Source organism: Anomaloglossus baeobatrachus, chromosome 3 (genome assembly GCF_048569485.1).
Source record: "Anomaloglossus baeobatrachus isolate aAnoBae1 chromosome 3, aAnoBae1.hap1, whole genome shotgun sequence".
Lineage (NCBI taxonomy): Eukaryota > Metazoa > Chordata > Amphibia > Anura > Aromobatidae > Anomaloglossus > Anomaloglossus baeobatrachus.
The window spans coordinates 144785147-144807551 of record NC_134355.1 but is presented as its reverse complement, the minus strand read 5'-3'; the positions used below and the strand labels follow the sequence as shown (position 1 = coordinate 144807551).

The following is a 22405-nucleotide window of genomic DNA, read 5'->3' as shown; positions in this document are numbered from 1 at the left end:
TGGGTCGTAGGCCAGAGCGACGTCGCAGAGCAGGTAAGTGCGCGTGAAGCTGCCGTAGCGATAATGTTCGCTACGGCAGCTATCACAAGATATCGCATGTGCGACGGGGGCGGGTGTGACGACATGGACACCCAATGCTTAGTATGGGTTTAAGTTTCTTAAAATTCAGCCAGACGTATTGTTCTTCTGTGTGCTAACTCATGTTTGCTAAACTATTGTGTCTGCCAGGCCCCTCTGAGCATTCATTGTAATGTAGTTGTGTATGTAATTACAATGTAAATTAATTAATGTAAATTACCTTAATAGCCATTGTCTAGTCTGTGCATTCCAGACACCAGATATCCTCAGTCTTTCTGTCCACATCATTTAAATGAACATTATCCATGCAGCTTGAAATTCATCCAATAAGAGAAGCAACCTTGTACAACCAATCCGATAAGGGCACAGTTTATCCTAAGGGAAGGTTATGGCTATAAAAGGGATTTCTTTAAGTCACCAGTGGTGGATGGATGTGCATGATCCAGTCTAAGCTCTTAGGAGCTGGCTAGAGGATCAGGATACCTTGTGGCTTCAATCTAGGGGCTCCGGTTCCGATTGGAAACCATATCCACAGTCTAGGGATTTCGACTCCGGCTGCCAGGATTATATCATCAAACCATAGACTACTTAAGGAGGAAACCCAGGTTGGGACAATTCAGTCACCTGGTACAGACTTTGCAGACCTCAGCCAGCTTCCTAAATCTGGCGTTATTCCATTCTCGGTGGGTGCCCGCCAAAAGCGGGGTGCTGCTGGATTGGAGTAAATAGCCCTGGAAGCTCTGAGACATGGACATTTTAAATCCCTGGTGAGCCAGCGGAAGGGTGAGACTCTGTTGCCTGTTACATTTGTGTGTTTTGCTGGTTATGTGTTATGTGCCGTTAATATTTTGGGGATCCAATAAAGTCTTAATATTGTGATTCCCTCACCCTGTGTTGTCTGAGTAGTGTTCCGCCCACGGTTAAGGAGGTCGTGCGTTCAGTTGGGATGAGCCCTGAGCCACGCTGTCTTTCTACAGGTGGCTGGGTCAGCGGACCAGAGCACCCCCTGAGCCCTGTGTCTCCACAGCGGGGACTATCGCGCTCGGCATCGCTAGCATCGTCTAGCGATGTCGCAGCATGCAAAGTACCCCTTAGACTAAACGCCTCATACACATTAGATAAATCTGCCGAATTATCCAATTTTTGCAGGATGAGATGTTGATCTAATTTGTTGCTGAGCCTTCTGACTCTTATCTAACATTATGTAAGAGTACATAGCAATTGGACATTTGAATTACAATCACCCAATCCTTTTCTTCTATGGTCATATAATGTACTGCCAGATAATGGTAGTGAATGCTTACTAAGTTCTTCCAATACAGAAGACAGGAACTCTTAGGTGATGGGGTAGTTAGAAGAGATAACTATTGATCAACAGATTGATAGTTTACCCTTCCGACCACATTGGAGAACTATCTTCATGTTTCTGCTCCAAGGCCCCTAAGCAATATGTGATATGAGCTGCACTTCCTGACTACTTACGGAAGACCCTTGATAGGACGCTAACTTTTGACTGAGCCTGAATTTATCTCTGAAGACTAGAGCAACTAATAATTATACACGAGTCCTTTATAAAGAATCCAGAGATGGAGCATAGAAAAAAAAAAGCGGAGTCAAATTTGGATTTTTACCTGACCTGCTTTGATCTTCAAGTAGCAGTCCTGGGTTCTGACATCACATAAGAGAGAGTTTGAGGGATGGGTTTACAAAAGTGCTGCATAAGGTGGGGGTCCGGTTTACTAGCTAAGTAATCCCACTTTTCTACCTATGTAGCATTTGTGAAAAAAGAGGGTCCTGGCTTAGCTACTGATAATACCATAGAAGTCAACCGGCCTCCTTCACACACAACATTGATGGTGCCCTCACAGGACAGACTCTGATGTGACACAAGTCAGAAAGACTCCACTTACGGTAGATCTAAAGATTGTGGCACCTTTAACATACAAGTATAATATATATATATATATATATATATATATATATATGTAGATACGCTCACCGTAGAATGTCCATCCAATCTGTAATTGAATCAGGATCCTCAACCACCCGTCACCTGGGTAGCATAACAATCCAAGAGAAAAAAATATTTGAGTCACAGTCCTTGTTTTCATAAAAAGGTTTCTGGTTTCTTTATTGAATCACTTAAAATGACATACAGGAGAGTATATTAATAATTGCAATATTTGTTATTATGAACACTACTTTGGCCCCAATTCATCATTTGCATTTTTTCTCAGTAATAATTCTTTTTTTTCATGCGGTTCGGTCCTATTTTTGTGCCACATTTTTCAAAATGACAAACACAGTTAATGATTTTTGTGCAATGTAAAAATTGTCTAACTTTTTTGTTACCTTTTTTTGCAAAATTTGGCAAAATTTGTACAAATACTTTTGTACAAAAAAATTGATTCAGGGGTAGACTTTTAAAAAAAGTTGCCATTAACGAATCAGTGTGAAACATCTGGAAAAGCCACATTTGAAGTAAAAATCAGAAAATGAATTAAACAAAAGGCAATTTTAAAAAAGACATAAATCCTTACAAATCAAAGTCACTAATTGAGAGGTATTCTCATGAAATCTGGGGAAAATGTAGTGATGAATCATATGCATCATTTTTTAAATTAGGGAACCGCTTTAGTTTCTTACTTTTTGGATATTTTTCATATTATGTCTCTGTCTGTATAGATAAATGCATTATATTGTGTGCATTAGTGGTATCAGCTTGTATGTTCGTTTTATGTTAATGGGCAGAAGAGAGGGTCCTTATATTTAACTTCAACATTCCTACTGCTCATTTAGAACTACAGGATGCCAGGTTAGAGCAGTTGTTATGTTTCTTTACTTTATGATGCTGCACGGGGGTCATGTGTCTCCTGGAACGGGTGAACGACTGGTCAAGCATAGGAAAATAACTCATCTGGTGTTCTAATAATTATAGCATAGCTGTCTCTTGTTCTCTAAGGCACAAGGCATTCCGAACACTTCAAGAAGCCATCAAATGCAACTTTGAACATTGGCAGATATGGGAGAACTATGTAGTAACCAGCACAGATGTCGGAGAGTTCACAGAAGCCATTAAAGCTTACCACAGACTAATGGACCTTCGAGACAAATATAAGGATGTTCAGGTTGGTCATTTATCACATATCACAGCATAACTTAGGGCTCAAAACGTCTGATTGCAGCAACTGTATATATTATATAAGGAAAAATCTTGAGAAATAACTTGACTCTTGGAAGAAGGGAAGGGAAAAATGCTAATGTCTGAGTTTAAGAGGTTAATATAAAGGTACAGTTCTAAAGAAAGTTATCAAGAATCTTGGCAGACATCAGAACAAACTGTTCTTTTTCACCTTATAACAGCAAAGTACTGCCGATTAGAAACTATTAGAAGCTACACACGCCCTCCCAACGTGTTTCACTGCTATGTAGTGTCTTCAGGGAATTCTGACATAATATAGATGGCACAAGTATTTTTGGTTTTCATCTGCATACATGAAAATACATGAGAATAGTAGTAGATTGGCTAAAGTCTTGAGTCATAACTTAGCGCCTGTCTTTGAATGATGATGCAGACAAAATCTATAAATTAGAGGTGTGATTAGTGTCCCAGTACCAGCCATGTTTTTGCCAGTTGCCCTGAAGACGCTTTGTAGGAGGGAAACTATTTCGATAGGACATGTTTGACAGTTGTAATAGTTTTTAATATGTTGTCCTTTGTTCTTTTAAAGAAATAGAAGTAGTTTGGATATCTGCTCTCTAATAATATTCTAAATACAGTCACAATAGTGCTGATAGCAGTATATATATAAAGCAAGACTCAGGACACCATAGTTTTATCCCACTGTATTTAAACCTACTACTCTGTTTCTAATTTAAAGGGTAACCAACGTTTTAATTTTTATTTCCTAAATCAATAGTACACATGTAAATTAGCAACTTCATAATATATCTTATAAGACAAATGAGCTTATTTCTCTTTCAGATTGATCAGTCATTATCAACATTCTCAATTCTAAGGTAAAATCTGTATTCAATGAAGACTTTCCCATTACTGAGATAGGAGATAGCAGTTGTTAATGATGAGATGCTATGATGAAGGGAGGAGGCAGAGGTAGAGGGAGGAGCTAGATGCAGAGCTCCGCCCTCTCCTTTCTCTTCTATCAACATAGAATCTCATCAGTAACAGCTGCTATCTCAGTAATGGGAAAGTCTCAGAATTGAGAATGGTGATAATGACTGATCAATTCTGGCAGAGAAATAAGCAGATTTCTGTGCTAAGATATATTACAAAGTTGCTTATATTCATGTTTACTATGGATTTAAGAAATAAAAATTAAAACAACAATTACACTTTAAGATAATCTAAATTAATCTAGGTTTTAAACACTCGTTAGGGAACGGCTTGGTCACGGGTGAGGCTCTCAGGCCATTTTGTTATATTTGTTTTACTTTGTTTAAAGGTGTAGCCCTTATGTCCTGAGTGCAGTTTGTTAAAATAAAATAAATAACATACTGTCTTCATGTTTGCCCCTATTCCCAGTATATGGCATAGATTGCGGTACTGATGTCACCTCTATAGCGTGGCAGGCAGCCAGTCTGTGGGCTCATAGTCTGGGCAGAACATTGTCTAAAAGGAGACAACCCCTGTAATACTTGTGATTTCATTAAGTTATTTTTAATTTGCAAAACAGCTCCGAGACTTAAGGATATTTGCAAGAATAAGATTTCCGCCCAGTGTTATAAGAGGCAGAATGCCTAGTTTTACGCTTGCTCATTAACACGTAAATATTCAGGAAAGTATTGATTGATGCCAGCCAGTTTTTATTTAAATGTCCCATGAATTATTGATCACTATTTGATATATTTTATTACTCATGCAAAAAGTAGAGCCATTTTATTAGTGTAATTACTCATTGAGTCTATAATTATTGCATTGCTGCCATTGTAAAGGTTTTCTAACATCTAGTGCTCCAACTTGATATATTGTCTGTAAAATTCAGTCCTAAATGCTGATTCTTGGGTCTACACTGCAGGCCTTGGGATTGCTTGTGTGATTAGTTATGTACAGTATGTCTTTTATGTATAGATTTAACATATCTGTATGGAGTCCTGAAATTTAAGGTGGTCAAACAAATGTGATAACTGTTTGCCAAACACTTTTACTTAAAGGAATCTTGTACATTTATGGCATATCCTGTGGATGTTAAATACATGTATAGTAGATGCAGGTCCCATCAATTTATCCTGAATTTCTCCAAATTTATCTCTAGAAAGGAGCCTTGCCACATGCTTGTGACTTCTCTCAACCTCAAACTTATGAGACTATGAGTAAGCCTTTGGCAGAACTGAAGGATTGGACATTGGTCTCCAATATGCCAATTCTCCTATTTACCAACATCCTCTGCCAGAAGAGTTTCAGGAAACCTCCATAGACATTAAGCTGTCCGCAGATATCTGTGGGATCGGAAAAGTTTATTCCAATGTGTCCGGTGGCCTTTATTTTGAGCAGACATTTCTCTGGTGGATGAGTCGCTGTTTACATATTATAAGGTTGTCTCAAATCTGATAGAGAGCATCTTCATCCCTGCTCTTCAAGGTGTATTGCTTGTGAAGGGACCGCTAACAATGCCATGAAACAGAATTGCTACCCTGTGAACTTTTTGCACATTTTTTCATGTCACACCCATAAACTTAACTTGTATTTTATTGGAAATTTATGTGATATACCAACACAAAGTAGCAAGTATTTGCAAAGTGTAAAGGAAATGATACATGGTTTTCTATATATTTTAAAAATATAAATTTGAAAATTGTGATGTGCATTTGTATTCAATCCCCCGAGTCAATACTTCGTGGGCCACCTTTTGCTTATGTTTTTGCTCCAAGTCTTTTGGGACCTGTCTCTACCAGCTTTACACATCTAGCGGCTGAAATTTGTGCCCATTCTTTTTTGCAAAATAGCACTAGTTAAGTGAGACTGGATGGAGACGTGTGTGTACAGCAGTTTTCAAGTCTTGCCACTTATTGTCAATGGGATTTAGATCTGGACTTTGACTGGGCCATTCACACACATGAATATGCTCTGATCTAAACCATTCCATTGTGGCTCTGGCAGTATGTGGCTTCATTGTCCTGCTGGAAGGTGAACCTACGTCCCATTCTCAAGCCTTTTGCAGCCTCTTGGTTTTCCTCCAAGATTGTCCTGTATGTAGCTCCATGCCTCTTCCCATCAACTCTGACCAGCTTCCCTGCCCCTGCCAAAAAAATAAAGCATCTCCACAGCATGATGCTGCCACCAATATGTTTGAGAATGTTGATGGTATAGCGTTTTTCATTTAAGTGGAACCTGTCACGAGTGCTTTTTGCTTATAATTCCAGCCCATCACCTTAAAGAGCATGTGAATGGGGTTCCTGCAAGCCTTTTATATCCTCAGACGTGCCTCTGTATAATTCAGAAAAAAGCAGGGCTGTGGAGTCGGTAAGCCAAACCTTCGACTCCGACTCCGACTCCTCAAATTCTCTTGCACCGACTCCGACTCCGGCTCCGACTCCGACTCCGGCTCCGACTCCGACTCCTACATATATTGCTTATAGTTAGGTGAAAAATTTATTGTAGTACATGAATATGTGTATGTGAACATCAGACATTTAATAATTTTTATGATACAATAATCAAGATATTTGGATAGAACATAAAATATATTTATTGGAATACAACTTTAGAACACAAAAAACTGTAATAAATTGTAAATATGTAATACACTATGTAATATACAGTAGATTACATATATATCTTGTGTGTGTGTATATACACTGTATATATATATATATATATATTATATATATTACATATTTACAATTTATTAGTTTTTTTGTGTTCTAAAGTTGTATTCCAATAAATATTTTATGTTCTATCCAAATATCTTGATTATTGTATCATAAAAACAATTAAATGTCTGATGTTCACATTGTACTACAATAAATTTTTCACTTAAATATAAGCATTATACTAAATGTTGTTATTTAGTAAAATATTCAGCACATTCTGCATTGCACTCCTGTCCCCAATTTATGATATATTTTAGGAGTCGGAGTCGGTGCATTTTATACCGACTCCGACTCCGACTCCACCAAAATGAGCTCCGACTCCACGACTCCGACTCCGACTCCACAGCCCTGGAAAAAAGGTTATATATTTGTCCCGCACTGCATGTAAATTGCGCGGTTCATTCAGATGAGTGTCTGCAGATTGCGATCAGCACCATTTTGGTCCCTTTAAATGCTTAATTTTCTACTTGCATGTAAGTGAACGACGTCTCATGCCTGTGAAGAGAAATCACTGGCTGTTCAATATGGCAAAGTAAGGCGCACCTACTCCGGTCTCAGATTCCACTGTGCAGACGTGAGACTTTGGTCTTGACTTAATTCACAGTGCCCGAAGTCTCGTTTTTGTGCAGTGGAATCAGACCTACACAGGCGTGCCTCACTGTGCTTTATTGAACTGCCAGTAATTCCATTGTGCAGAAGTGACAGGCACTGTTTGGGTGATGTAGAGATTGAAGTCTTGCACCTGTGCAGTGGAATCTGAGATCTGCTTGGCCTGCTTCGCTATGCCCTATTAAATAGCCAGTGATTGTGCTACGCATGCGTGACACTTTGGGCACTGTGTGGATGGCATTGAGACGTCATCCACTTATTTACAAATAGAACAGGTGATGTTTGAAGAGACTCAGGTGGTGTTTGACTGGAGTGGCGCTGATCACAATCTGCACACACCCATCTGACAAAATGTCTGAGGATTTAAAGGGGTTGCAGGAACCCCATTCACATGATTTTAAGGTGATTGGCATGGATTATAAGCAAAAAACTGATGACAGGTTCCCTTTAACTCTAAAAGTTCTACTTTGGTCTCATCTGACCAAATCACCTTGTTTCACTTGCTAGCTGCTTCCTACATGGCTCTTTGCAAACTGCAAACAGGACTTCTTTGGTTAGCTTTCAAAAGTGGCTTTCTTTGCACCACTCTTCCATAAAGGCCAGATTTGTGACGTATATGACTAAGAACTCGCTTACACGAGCATTTAACATGTTTTAACGGATAGTGCTCTGACCAGTGTTATACTATAGGGCATTGCAAATCTGCTTTTCTTCCTCATACCAATTCACAAGCTGCAAGTGGCTCCAATATTCAGATCACTTACAAGTCTATGGGTGCATGTGAAACATTGGACTGTATTTGGATGTCATCTGAGAGCAGTCCTATTACCGCGGATACAAGCAATGTAGAAGATGGAGAAATTAAGTTCTCCGTCTTCTCCGTGCCTCTGATCCTATTCTCTCGCAGGGTTTGATTTGAGTGTCATTAGCATTATCAGCTCTATTTTCTTGCATGAGAGAATCAATGGCTGTGTGAGTGAGCCCAAATAGTTGTACTGTGGACAAATTTAATCACATGAGCTGTGAATCTCTGCAAGCCCTCCAGAGCAACCATGGTCCACTTGGCTGCTTCTCTAATTCGTGTTCTCCTTGCTTGAAATGTCAGTTTAACTCGGCAATCATGTCTTGCTGTTGTGCCATACTCCTTTCATTTTTGAATAATGAATTGAACAGTGATACGTGACATGTTCAAAGGTTGGGCTATTTTGTTATAACCTAACCATTCTTTAATCCACGACTGTTTCCCTGACCTGTCTGGTGTGTTCCTTGGTTTTCATGATTGTCTTTGATCTCTAATGTTCTTAAACAAACCTCTGAGGCTTTCACAGAACAGCTAAAGTTATACTGTGAATAAAATACACACAGGTGAACTCAATTTACTAATTAGATGACTTCTGGAGGCAATTGGTTACTCAGGATTTAAATGAGGGGTATCAGACTACAGGGGGCTGAAAACAAATGCACTTCACGATGTTTTTATTTAATTTTTAAAATATTTAGAAAACCATGTATCATTTCTTATACACTTCACAAACAGTTGCTACTTTATGTTGGTAGAACACATAAAATCCCAATAAAATACTTTTAAACCCTTTACGACTATTGACGTGTATGTGTTTGGAAAGTTGTATCACCTCCCTTTTGCCCCATTTAAAATAAAACTATTAAAAATAATACGCATGTTTGGAAATGTCTAAAATAAATGAATCCTATCAGTAAACAGGCTAATGAGAAAGAAAAAACAAAAACGCTAGAATTGCGGGTTTTTTTGTTACCTCAAAAAAAGGCAATACAAGGTACTCAAAACATCATATGTACTAATAATGTTATCAGTAAAAACGTCAGCTCAGGGCACAAAAAATATCCTCTCACACAGTCCCAGATCCTAAAAAGTAAAACATTATGTTCATGGTAAATATCTGCACAAGCTATTTTTTTATTTATTTGCAAATTTCCCCCAAATATTCACCTTTTAAATAAAAAAACTATACATGTTTGGTTCCTATGTACTCATATTGACCTGGAGAATCATATTGCCAGGTCAGTTTTCCCATATAATGATCATCGTAGATAAAAACACCCAAAAAACAATTGTGGAATTGCCCTTTTTTTGTCATTTCAACACATTTGGAATTTTTTTACCATTTTCCAGTACACTCTATGGTAAAATGAATGGAGTCATTCGTAAGTACAACTTGTCCCGCAATAAAACAAGCCCTCATATGGCTATATTGACGGAGAAATTAAAAAAAAAATATGGCTCTTGAAAGAAGGGGTGGAAAAAACTAAAACAAAGCAAAAAAAAAACAAAAGCAATATGGAAAATCAGCCAGGGGTGAAGGAGTTAAGCTTGTGGGTGTTACATGAAAAAAACTGTGGAAAAGTTCATGAGGTATGAATACTTTTTAAAGGCACTGTATGTACTTTCCCAAATATCTTTTCAGTTTTCAAGAAATTTCATGATGAAAATCTGTTTTGTACAGAAAAACAAAAAACATAATTTTATATTATATGGTGCTAAAATATTTTACACTTTCCAATTGGGAAATCAGACACAAGTAAAACAGCGAGTAGTCAAAAAATATGAACAATGAGATGACAGGAAGGGGATCCTTCCAATAAGAGCTGACAATCGAAATGTCCTGGTTAAAAGACTTGGGGTACGCTCACACGAGCGTTAAAAATGGACGAGTGCAATTCGAGAAAATCTCACATTGCACTCTGACCAATTTTAGTCAATGAGGGAGAGCAGTTGGTCAGCTTTTGTTGTATCCAGATTCTGGATGCAAGAAAAGTTGCAACATGCTGCGATTTTCTGCGAGTCTTGGATTACTCACACCCATTCAAGTGTATGGGTGCGAAAGAAACATCAGACTGCACTCAGATGTTATCCCAGTGCAGTGCGATATATGCACAGGCGGACAATGGAGGAGATGGGGGGGATTAACCCCTCCCTCTCCTCCGCAGCGCCCGCCCTCAGCTTCGCAGCTGTGACCCAATTGCCAGATCAGGTCATAGTCACTTGACACTTTGCTCACGCCCGCAGCAGAGCATGAGCCGGGGGTCATTAGTATATTGCATCCGTTGCTCTCGCACCGGATGCCATACACTAATGTGACTCCAGCCTTAAAGGGAATCTGTCACCAGGATTTTGCAATGTAAGCAGAGGGCAGCATGCTGCAAGGGTTAAAAAAGAAAAAAAAACTACTTTTCTCTGACTGTGTTCGAGCTATTATTTATTCATACTAAAGGGTTTATTGCTATGTGATTAACATTGGTGTGACTCCTCTGCAGGTGCACAGCAGTCCAGTACGCCCCTGATGTGATTGACAACTCAACAGTCAAAACACAATCTCAATTGAGAGTCTGGTGTGGGCAGGGACAGCTCCCAGCTCTGCTACACTCAATTCTGAGATAAAGTCAGAACAGTTGCACACAGTAATCTAAGATAAACGTGGTTAGTTTCAGAATCTTTCTGCCTACATCACGCTGCTCTCAGATGAAGTAGCAAAAACCTGGTGACAGATTCACTTTAAGTTGTAATTCATCCTGAGGTCGCATAGAAAGAACATCATTGATACGCTTCAGACTAAAGCTTCATTTCTTATAGGTCCTGAAGGTTTTAGTTAGAGCAGTGGTGGAAGGCATAGAGGATAGTAAAGGAGAGTCCTCCAGTAACCTGAAGACCAAGCTACAGGAGCTCTTTGGAAGAATAACCGCACGTGATTCTAGCGATGCTGAGATATGGAGAGCATACGCCAAACTGTACGGGAATGGAGAAAGTGAAAAAGCTGAAGAGAATGAAAAGGTAACAATCTGTGTTATGTGCATGGTTACAAAAAATGGGAATTTTTCTTTTCTCTATATAGTAAAATCCCTTTTTCCAGGTCTCACTTCATGTATTGTCCAGACTGCAGAATTGGGAATAAAGTTGGGGTTTAAGCTGTTGGATAGTGCATGTGTAGATGACCTGCGTTCTGACATTTATGTCTTTTTATCCTCACTTATCTCTAAGACGCTGTCTATTACACTTAATGCCCTTGGATGTTCTGTTTTTTTTATTGATCCGTATTCTGTACCTAGAATTGTTCTGATTAGCTGCGATTGTTTAGTAACATGGATCATATCTTGCCGTCTAGACTATTTTTTTTTCAGAAGCCCACTTATAAATCTCTCTCTGTTGAGCCTATACATTTAAACATCTGTCGTACAGCTGTAGGACGCAATTTAGCTTTAACTCTGCTCTAGTCTTTATATATATATATATTTCATAGGCTGGGCAACATATAAAAGCTGAAAGCCATTAAAACCACAACTAGAAGCCCAGAATCAAAAGACTGATCCAGCCAGGGCTACAATGTCATCTTGAGATGGGCTTGTTGTACGGGATATTTTCCTAAGTCTAACACAGACTTACCATATGTTTTTGAGTCAGGTCTATCTTAAACCTTTGTGGGTCTGCGTTATGTGTCATTTTTCCCTTATGTTTATCCGTCATGTAGAATTTCCTAACAGTGATCACTCAAAAGCTGATTAGTGGGTTGGAACATACTTGCCATGTGCACTCCTCTTCGTGAGCCTTTTAGCAGAGTTGAAAAAGGCCTACTGAAATACTTGTCAAAGACAAAGAGCCATGTTTTCTTGTTTATTGCTTCATCTTGACTTATTTTTATTGAAATGATTGACTTTTATGAGATTTTATTTTCAGATCAGCCGAACACCGCAGGTCTGCGTCGCTCTTGACAGCTCATTTTCTCTGCAGCAGCACCTACAGGGGAATTGTAGTATTACATGTTGGCCTTTCATATGTACAGTATTGCTGTCCAAGTAATAGAGTTGTGGTTCTTGAGTGTCCAGGATGGTTTGTGTTAAATTGGGGACAGCTGCTTTTATGGAAAATAATTGATATCATCATTATAGATGTAGGTCTGTTAAAAGTTTTAATATGCCATAGTATTATCTTAATGTCTACCAATATCTTTCTTTTTTTAAGGCTTTACAGTTCCTGACAAAAGCTCATAAATGTGATATTCAGAAAAGTGGCTGGGAAAGGGACATTCCGACATTCAAGGAAATAATAAGAGGGGCAATTGACCTTGCTCATGGTAAGTATGTGTTAAAATTAAAGGGAATTTGTGAGCAGGATGTCACCACCAAACTATATGCACATGTAAAAGACACGTCCAGCCATACCTTTAGCTAAACAACCCTTTCCTCCTGTACAAAGAAACTGGCGTTTGAATAGATATGCAAATGAGGCTGAAAGACAATGGTAGATCTGATGCCTCTGTCACTCCAGCTCTGTTCCCTGCCCAGTCTCTTGCTTGGCTGACATCAGTCACACAGCATAGATGTCAGTCAAGCAGGAGGATGTGGCAGTGGACGGGAATAGAGCCAAATTGATAGAAGCTTAGGTAGTACTTTCACAGAGCCAAAGCACTTCAGCCTCATTTGCATATCCATTAAAACACCAAATTTTTGGTAATTATGGTAATGAACTGTTAAGCTCAAGATATGGCTGTACTTATCATTGCAAGAGATACATGTGCATATAAATAATTTGCTGGGGGAAATCCTGTTAACAGATTAATTTAAGTGTTATTGCATTACTTTGGTTTTTACATTTTTTTTACTATGAAGGTTTCCAGCTGAAGATTACTCTTAGTAAGGAAGTAAATTAGTTTATCTATACCAGGTGAAGTATAATAGGAAAGATTTTATTGAGTGGTGACTGGTCTCTTCACTGGAGCGAAGCCAAAATTTGCTAAAGAATTATGCTATGTAATCTGAGAGCAGCATTATGTAGGTGCTGAGACACTGATTACAGCAATGTGTCACTCGCTGGTCTGCATGCTTTCATTTTGTTAGAAGCACAGATTTCTTTGCTGCAAATCAAGTAGATCTTGGAATGCTGATCTCTATATAACCCCACCCACACCACTGATTGGCAGCTTTCCGTGTACACTGTATTTTGGCAGAAAGCTGCCAATCAATGGTGGAGGTGGGATTAGAGAAAGCTGTTGACCAAGAGACCTAGTCCTGCAGTGATAATCTCCTGCTGATAAAACACAGGTTTTATTGAAACAGCAACACACAGCCTATTAAGCGACACATCACTGGAATCAGGCTCTCAGCAACTACATCATGTTGTTCCCAGATAATATATCACAAACCTGATGATAGATTCCCTTTAAAGCACTTTCTTTAACTCACATGGAGCATTACATTTCTATTTTTTGGAAAAAAATTCTAAAGACTCCAGAATATAACACAATACTCCACACCTTTTTCTGCAAGAGAGGGCAACTAAGACTCTTCCCAAACTACACACCAAGTCCCCACTGCACTGGAGCTCCACATAGGGACTCAGTGAGCGGCTTCTTCACCACGGTTGCAATTGAAGTCTTAATTAGTGGTGTTCATGCCACCTGGCAACCTATAAAGGCCTGCAGACTAATGTCGAAGGGATCACTTTAAAGCCCCTTTCAGATGTCCATCTTTAATCAGGTACAAGCCACACACATCGGCATGGTCATACGTGTCACACGTATGACATCAGTGTTTGCATACGTGTGACATCAGTGTGACACGTACCGGAGAAAACACGGGTCTCTCGTGGCCCTGCATGCAAATACGGAGACATGTCCTTTTTTTTCTCCGGCAGCACGGGTGTCACGCGGATCGCACACTGATGTGAGCCGTGTGAAAATCAGTGTGACACGTACCGGAGAAAACACAGGTCTTTGAAATAAAAAGATGTTCTATATTCACCTGCATCCAGCGCTGTTTTCTTCGGATCTGCCGTCTCCTGCTTCTGACCCCCGCTCATTATATTCATTGATTATTCATTGCACAGAGGACCTGGAAGTCCGAGTATTGTGGGGACAGGTGAGTATCCAGCAAGCAGTGTGTGTGCAGTTGACGTCCAGGAGGTCACTGGAGTTCCCAATGAACTGACATCTTGATGACACCCCCGCGACACCCACGCTACAGCGGTTGTCACCACAGTTACTTCCCGGGTTCATCAGAATTCATTGTGAACTCCAATGACCTCCTCGACATTACTGAACACACACAGTTTGCTTTCTGAATACTTCCCTGTCATCAATGATGCGCTGTCCCTGGTGCTGTTGCTGGTGCTGTTGCTGGTGCTGTCGCTGGTGCTATCCCCGGCGATGCTCAAACGTCCAGCTCCTCAGTGCAGTGAATAATGAGTATAATGAGTGGGGTTCAGAAGCGGGAGGCAACAGAGCGAAGAAAACAGCGCTGGGTGCAGGTGAATATAGAAATTATTTTTATTTCAAAGACCCGTGTTTTCTCCGGTACGTGTCACACTGATGTCACATGGATCACATCAGTGTGCGATCCGTGTGACACCCGTGCTGCCGGAGAAAAAAAAGGACATGTCTCCGTATTTCAAAAACAGGAGGAGATGAGTAAAGATGCTTCAAACAATATGTATTTTTCATGCGTATTTATTAATAAATTTCCTATATCAAAAACATGATGAAAAAATACATATGCAATTATATACCAAATGTAGACAAGATAAGGCTAAGAGGAGAGATCTTAAAAAGGTACATGCATAACCTGCAAGAACTCATACAGAGAGTCCTAAAAATCCAAATATCATATCACACAGTTCCAAATATGCACAAAAATATGCACCATGTGTCAACTGTTGACGTGGATGCCCAGCAGTTGCACAATGAATGGTTATACTCAAGATCTACTTATGCCTGCTATATGGAGCCACAAGGCTTGTCTTAATCCAGAGAGCCAAAATTTATTTGATTAATGTAGGAATATCAGACAGCCACAATTGTGTACAAATACCCCAAAATTCACACAACAAATGACTATGCCCGGGGTCTGCTTGATCGTGCCAGTATAAGGAAAAGACCGTATATTAAATGACTATCAATTTATGTATCGATTAACCTCAGCAGGATCTCAGATACCAGGGCACAATGACTTGCCAAGCATTATAATTTGTACTCAAAAATTGACTCCCTGACGAAGCAACAATACACAAGTGGTTTTGGGAGGTTCTTTTGGGGATTAACCCCTTCTCATCTGACTAACCTGCCAGTATCTTTTTTGCTGAGGATGGTATGTACGGGGTTCCTGTGCGCATTTGCCGTTACTGCTGTGATTTAGTTTTCATATAAATGATTTAAAGTGCAATACAGAGGCTTTCAGCGGTATTGTGCAGTGTGGGGACAGGACCCCCTTGCAGCCATCATTATTATTGGGATTCATATAGTTCCTCTTTATGCGCCTTTTATCTACTAGCGTGACTCTCCTGTTGAATATAATGTGCACGGGGCTCCTGCTGTGCATATGCCTTGATTGCCTTGATTTTATTCCTCTTACGATGTGAATTTTTTGAGTACAAATTATAATGCTTGGCAATATTTGGCTGTGCAGGGACAGGGCCCCTTTATAACTACTCTAGGATACTTAATGTGCCTGCTATATGATGCATAATGATTCATGTAAGCTCTGTGGTCATGAATTTGTTTAGATGCATACAATTGTGGTTGGCCTGAGATTGACTAGACAAGTCATTGTGCCCTGGTATCTGAGATCCTGCTGAGGTTAATCGATACATAAATTGATAGTCATTTAATATACGGTCTTTTCCTTATACTGGCACGATCAAGCAGACCCCGGGCATAGTCATTTGTTGTGTGAATTTTGGGGTATTTGTACACAATTGTGGCTGTCTGATATTCCTACATTAATCAAATAAATTTTGGCTCTCTGGATTAAGACAAGCCTTGTGGCTCCATATAGCAGGCATAAGTAGATCTTGAGTATAACCATTCATTGTGCAACTGCTGGGCATCCACGTCAACAGTTGACACATGGTGCATATTTTTGTGCATATTTGGAACTGTGTGATATGATATTTGGATTTTTAGGACTCTCTGTATGAGTTCTTGCAGGTTATGCATGTACCTTTTTAAGATCTCTCCTCTTAGCCTTATCTTGTCTACATTTGGTATATAATTGCATATGTATTTTTTCATCATGTTTTTGATATAGGAAATTTATTAATAAATACGCATGAAAAATACATATTGTTTGAAGCATCTTTACTCATCTCCTCCTGTTTTTGATTCATATTCTGAGTAGCTCAGTTCCACAATGCGGCGTCCCAATTGAGGGACTCATGCATTGTGGATGAAATACACTGTTGGAATATATGTATCTAATATGTCTCCGTATTTGCATGCAGTGCCACGAGAGGTCACACGGTCCGTGTGAAAACACGACCATGTCAGTAACACCATAGAATAACATGGGTATGTGTGTGTGACATCCGTGTTAAAAACGGATGTCACAGGTACCTGAAACACGGACGTCTGAAAGGGGCCTAAGAGATATCTATGCATCCCATTTTCAGGTTTGTTTGGTTTTACCCAGAACACCTTATTGCTGTTTTCTTAATTATCAGTAAAGTAGGTGTAAAAAGTGATAACTACAGTATAATAACTGAACATTTTATTTTGGGGTTTACGTTCCCATGACCTGGCAAATAATGTGATGAGAAATTGAAACAGTTTTTCATGTCATTTTTTTTTCATTCCACATCAGTTTGTTGTTAGTCCCATAAAATATGGAAAGGTTTTCATAACTGACTGCTATAAACTAGCTATAAATGTTGGTGATTTGTTGTAATGCACCATGGACCAGCAGAAATATACTGTAAATATCATATTAATTTGCCACTTGTTTTATTTTTTAATAGAATGTATTATAATTTTGTTTCTGAGGATTATGGTATATTAGAGACATTTTATGGCCTTTATAGTTAGAACATTTACAAGTTAAAAGGCAAATGTTGCTGGTAAATGTCTGCTTTGCAAATGGTACTATGTAGTATGTTTTTTGTGTTTTGTTAGTTGTATCTAGAACTGTAGATATCTAGCAAAAAAACCCTCTATACACATGCAGTAAACAATACTGTGACAGATACGATGATAAGAGCAATAGTTAAAAATGCTGGAAGAGATCGTAAGCGCAAATAGGGTCTTATCCTAAAACACTGCCATCAAAGGTGCTGTAAAGGTAGGCTCACCTGGCGTGGTTGTGAGAGCCATAACCTCTGTAAGGGCATAAGTACGGCTTGCAGCAGAACCCACATGGAGATGCACTTCAAATTTGGAGAGAAAAGGGTTAATAGACCACATTGCCATAGCAAAGACGATCCATGTAGAAGAAATTCGTTTATTTGTCTATACGTTTCAAAGCCTTATGGCTTCTTCCTCAGGACAAATCATATACACATACGAAATGTGTATATAAACGCACAAAAGTGTATTATTTAAAAGGGACCTGTAACTTGTTAAAAAATAATTGCGTTAAATGGATTTTAAAAATGAGGTCCTTTAATTCTGATACTTTTTGTGTTTTTGCTGTGCACCGCACCATTGCTCAGATATAGAAATGAGCAAACCTGAACTGCAAAGTTTAAAAAAAAATAAATAAAAAAATCAGTGTTTGAGTTCGGAGTTGGGTGCTGTACGTATGCTAACCATTTGATTTGGCATCTGGGTGCTTGGCCCTGTGCGAGCCACTTGCCGTCTCTGAATGGCTCCTAATAAGAATTAAAACAAAATTTTGGATGTAGTGTGTACCAAAAAATCCGAAAAACCCTGCCCTCCCCCAGAAATGCTCTGTTTATGGCTGTATGTGGGCGGAGAGCCGAACTGCCCAATGATCAATTTCAAATGGGGTTTGGGCTCTGAGATATAGTTCAGGTCAAGTCCGGGTCCCGAACTGAGGTTTATCTAAACTCCGGCTGAACCCAGTAAACCGTAACTTCAACGAATCCGCTCATCTATATTCCGATATTAATATTTGTTGCTTTGGTGCACAGTAATTGAAATTTCTACTTTACAGTCCAACTGGACTTTTTGTTCAGAGTCTTCTCTGGGAAGTACACCATCATCGCTCCCTACCAGACTGATAAACCAGCTGCTGAGCTGTGATTGACAGCGTCAGGGAAACCCGAAAAAACCCGTGAAAACCCGTCTCTACCTTTCTCTGTTAGAAAACCTGTCTCTACCTTTCTTTGTTATCTGCCGTTTGGGTTGCTGCTGCCGTGAAAACCCGTCTCTACCTTTCTTTGTTATCTGCCGTTTGGGTTGCTGCTGCCGTGAAAACCCGTCTCTACCTTTCTCTGTTATCTGCCGTTTGGGTTGCTGCTGCCGTGGTCTATTTCTACATGCGATTACAGTAGTTGTGACTTTCACAACTCCATCTGGTGAGTAGTATTACTCCACCCCCCCCCCTGCACCCCGCACATATTGGGGTAAGACCCTATTTGCGCTTTTTCTCCACAGCTTTTCATTTATTGACAGCGTCAGGGAGGGAGAGCTGAAGCCACAACCCTCAGAGAAGACACTGAAGAAACGTCTAATTGGACTTCAAGCATAAATTTCACGTTACTGCACTCCAAAAACAACAAACATGAATATCTCTGCAATGAATTGTCCAGCATTTTTAACTATTGTATCTGTCACAGTATTGTTTACTGCATGTGTATGGAGGGGTTATTTTGCTAGATATCTACAGTTGTAGATACAACTAACAAAACAACACAAAATGGAAAAGAGTGGCAGAATCCGGATAGCTTGGGGATTTTTACAAGGCATTTAGTTAATTTTTTTGGGAGCAAATGACAGGCCTTATTAAAGTGCAAGTTCCATAAAACTGATGGCAATCATAATCCAACGTTATCACAAGTGTAATCTCCAGACCTGATACCTACAACAGACTATTAAATGACACTGATAAGTCTATGCTTTGCTGGCTTTCGTGCCATATGTTGCCAGATTGTGCCTGACAAAGTAGATTTGCTGCTTGCTATGTAATTAGATTGAGGAGCAGGAAAAGTAACCCATATGCTTTTGTTTTACTTACATGTTATATGATTGTCATCTTAACCAGATGTACATATAAAACACCCCACAGGCCTGAGCATACATCATGCTCTGAGTTCACTTGATGGAGCAGGGTGTGCAGAAAAAGCAGAATGAAATTATTTTTTTAATACTAGCCTACATAGCAAATCTGCTAAAATATGAAGTGTTACCATTTATTTATACGTGTGGCAGAGATGAAGGGGTCACATAATTTTTTTTCTGTAGTTACAATAAAAAAAATGGTATATATCTTTGTTACACTAACGTGATCGGCTGTACTTTGTATTCCTATTAATCATCCTTATCCTTATACATAATGGAGCTAAAAATCCTATGAATGGTAAAGTATTGGTACAAGCCATATTAGAAAGTTAACTGGACCCTAAAACAAGGATTTAGTGTGAATGGTTGATACGGGAGCACAAAAGTATAGTATATTTAGGGTCAAGAGATGCTTATGTCAAAATTGCAGTAATCTCTGGGATTTAGACTACGACATTTCTTAGATCTTCTGGATTCTAACATATTTTTCTTGACAAAATAAATGGGCTCAAGGCACTGCTTCAGGGACTTGATTACATTTAATTTCCCTACAAATCCAGCTCAATGACCTCATTTTATAGTAATATGGGTTACGTATTGACTAAGATCGTAGTATTATAGACGAAACCCCTAAATATTCGCTATATTACATACAGATTTAACAAAAAAGTGTAGTTTACTTCAAAGAAAAGGCATTGGTTAGCTTAAATTGCTGTCATTACCTTTTCTTTGAGAAAACGTCAAAAGAGACCTTAGGGGTTTCTAGGCTTGAGGGCACCTCATAAAATATGGAATGCATGGTGGGCATGTGGTCTACATTAACAATACTCTGCTAAGATGTAAGGAACTGGAAAAAGCAAACGTAAAAACAATACAAATCCAACTGACATTTCCTTTCCATTTGGCAATTGACCTGTTGGAAAGGACAGAGATCTGTTCAATGTTCTTCATATCAATTTGGAGCATTTGTTTGATCCATAGAAATACATCTCCATGATCTTCTAAAGACTTTAATTTGCCTTAAAATGCAAACAAAATACGCACTTCATGCAGGGTTGTCTCCCAATTGCGTACGGTCTGGACAACCTAAATATATCATATATACTCCAAGAAGTCTTTTAACTGATAAGTGTTTTTGGATTTCGAGCTTAGATGTCCTAGAATAGCAATGAGAAGACATTGAGGCTGATTCATCAAAGCTTTTAAGCTAGAAAGGGAGCATAAAAGCTTTGAAAATGTTAGAGTTGTGCAAAAGAACTTACAACTTTTGGTGTTTTCACGCCAGGTTGAATCATTCCCACCAAAATGGAGCTACGGAGGAGTTGACGCAGCAGAGGCCATGGTCAGACATACTTGTCCAATTAATCAAAAGTGCCAGCGTTTTGTACACCAGAAAATCTACTTCGGTCCACATCACTCAGAAGTTGCGCCCAATTCATTAAGTGGCATATTCCTCTTAAAAAAATGGCAGCTTGTACTCCAGCAAGAATGATATAGCACAAGCGTACATCTTGATGAATCAGCCCCATTGTCCTTTAGACATACAGGCCTGAATTCTTCAAGACCATCATTTTTCAAAACGGTCTTGATGAGGGGAAGGGGTAGCGAGTGAGGCTCTTTGTTCATTAAGAGTCAGATGCCTCTTAATTAATCAGGCAGGGAGCAACGTGGCGTGTACTTTGCCACAATCTTACTCCAGTCAGTGGCTTTAGTAAGATTTGTGGTGGAGCGAACACCGCCGCTCATCATGAATTTGACAAACAGGGCACACCACACCCCCATCCCGTCCCTGCTCCACCACTTAGTCAGATCTCAGCAATGAAGGCGAGAAAATGCCAAATATCGCTACATCTTTGCACAGCCTTTCGTTGCGCAAAAAGTTTGCAGACAAAAAATAGCCAGAGATGTGCAGCAAACCAGAATGTCCAAATCAATGGCAGAGTCATCAGGTAGAGGGATAGTTGGAAGACAGGCCAAGATCAGAAAACAGTGATATAGTGAAAGCACAGAGGTAGACCACAACTAAACCAAGAGAGCAATAGCTATACCTGGCAATCAGGGACTGTCTGCTGGAAGTATTAATAGTAAGGAGTCCAGTCCCTGGCTCTAGTAAAAACTATTTACTATTAATTGATATTGTCCCAGAAGAAAAACAAGGAAAAACTGATTGGAGTGGCACAAGCACCAGCAGTAATAGAGCTTAATATATAAGCACTTGTGTTGCACAATGACAACAGCGGTGCCACTGTCGCTCAACCTAGTACCAGGTGTAGGGGCAGCTGTAAGGAGTTCGAACATAGATATTTCAGATATCCATTTATCTAGGAAGGAAGCATAAGCGATTGTGAATCAGATTTACCTAAATGGAGTCTGCCAGCAGGTTTTTGCTATGTAATCTGAAGACAGCAGGAGATACACGCTGACACACAGTGTTCAATGATGCGTCGCTTATTACCCTGCTGCACTGTTGTTTACTTATAGGCATGGTTTTATCACCTGAAATCATCATTGTCCGGACTATACTTGTCAAACCACAACTCCCTTAGCATCTCTGTGTCTATAGATTTTGTACATAGGGAGCCTGGTGTGGGTGGGATAAGATTCTGAGCTGTGCTGCATTGCTAAATCTAAAAGCTCTGATTGTATCTGAACCACTGCACCCAGGAAACAAAGTGATAAATTGTTGGATTCAGTCTCTTTGCGAGGTAGCAAAAACCTGCTCACAAATACCCATACCCATTAACCCCTTAACGACCGCGAGCAGTAATCGTACGTCCTTGCGGTCGAAGTGTTAATCCGCACCTAGTGCTGCAGGCGGGGATCCACGCACGTCAGCTGATTTGTACAGCTGACATGTGCCTGGCAGGTACAAGTACAATCGCTATCCACCCATACCTGTTAACCCCATA

At 39.5% G+C, this 22405-nt stretch overlaps 1 protein-coding gene across 1 annotated transcript in view; it reads left to right on the top strand.

The window, feature by feature from the left end:
- The window catches only part of TTC27 (tetratricopeptide repeat domain 27), a 557582-nt gene that overhangs the window by 513262 nt on the left and 21915 nt on the right, over positions 1–22405 (top strand). Inside the window, exons 17-19 of the mRNA XM_075338149.1 lie at positions 3041–3206; positions 11129–11326; positions 12512–12623. Of these exons, the coding sequence (XP_075194264.1) occupies positions 3041–3206; positions 11129–11326; positions 12512–12623 (476 nt within the window). The remainder of the gene's footprint in view (positions 1–3040; positions 3207–11128; positions 11327–12511; positions 12624–22405) is intronic.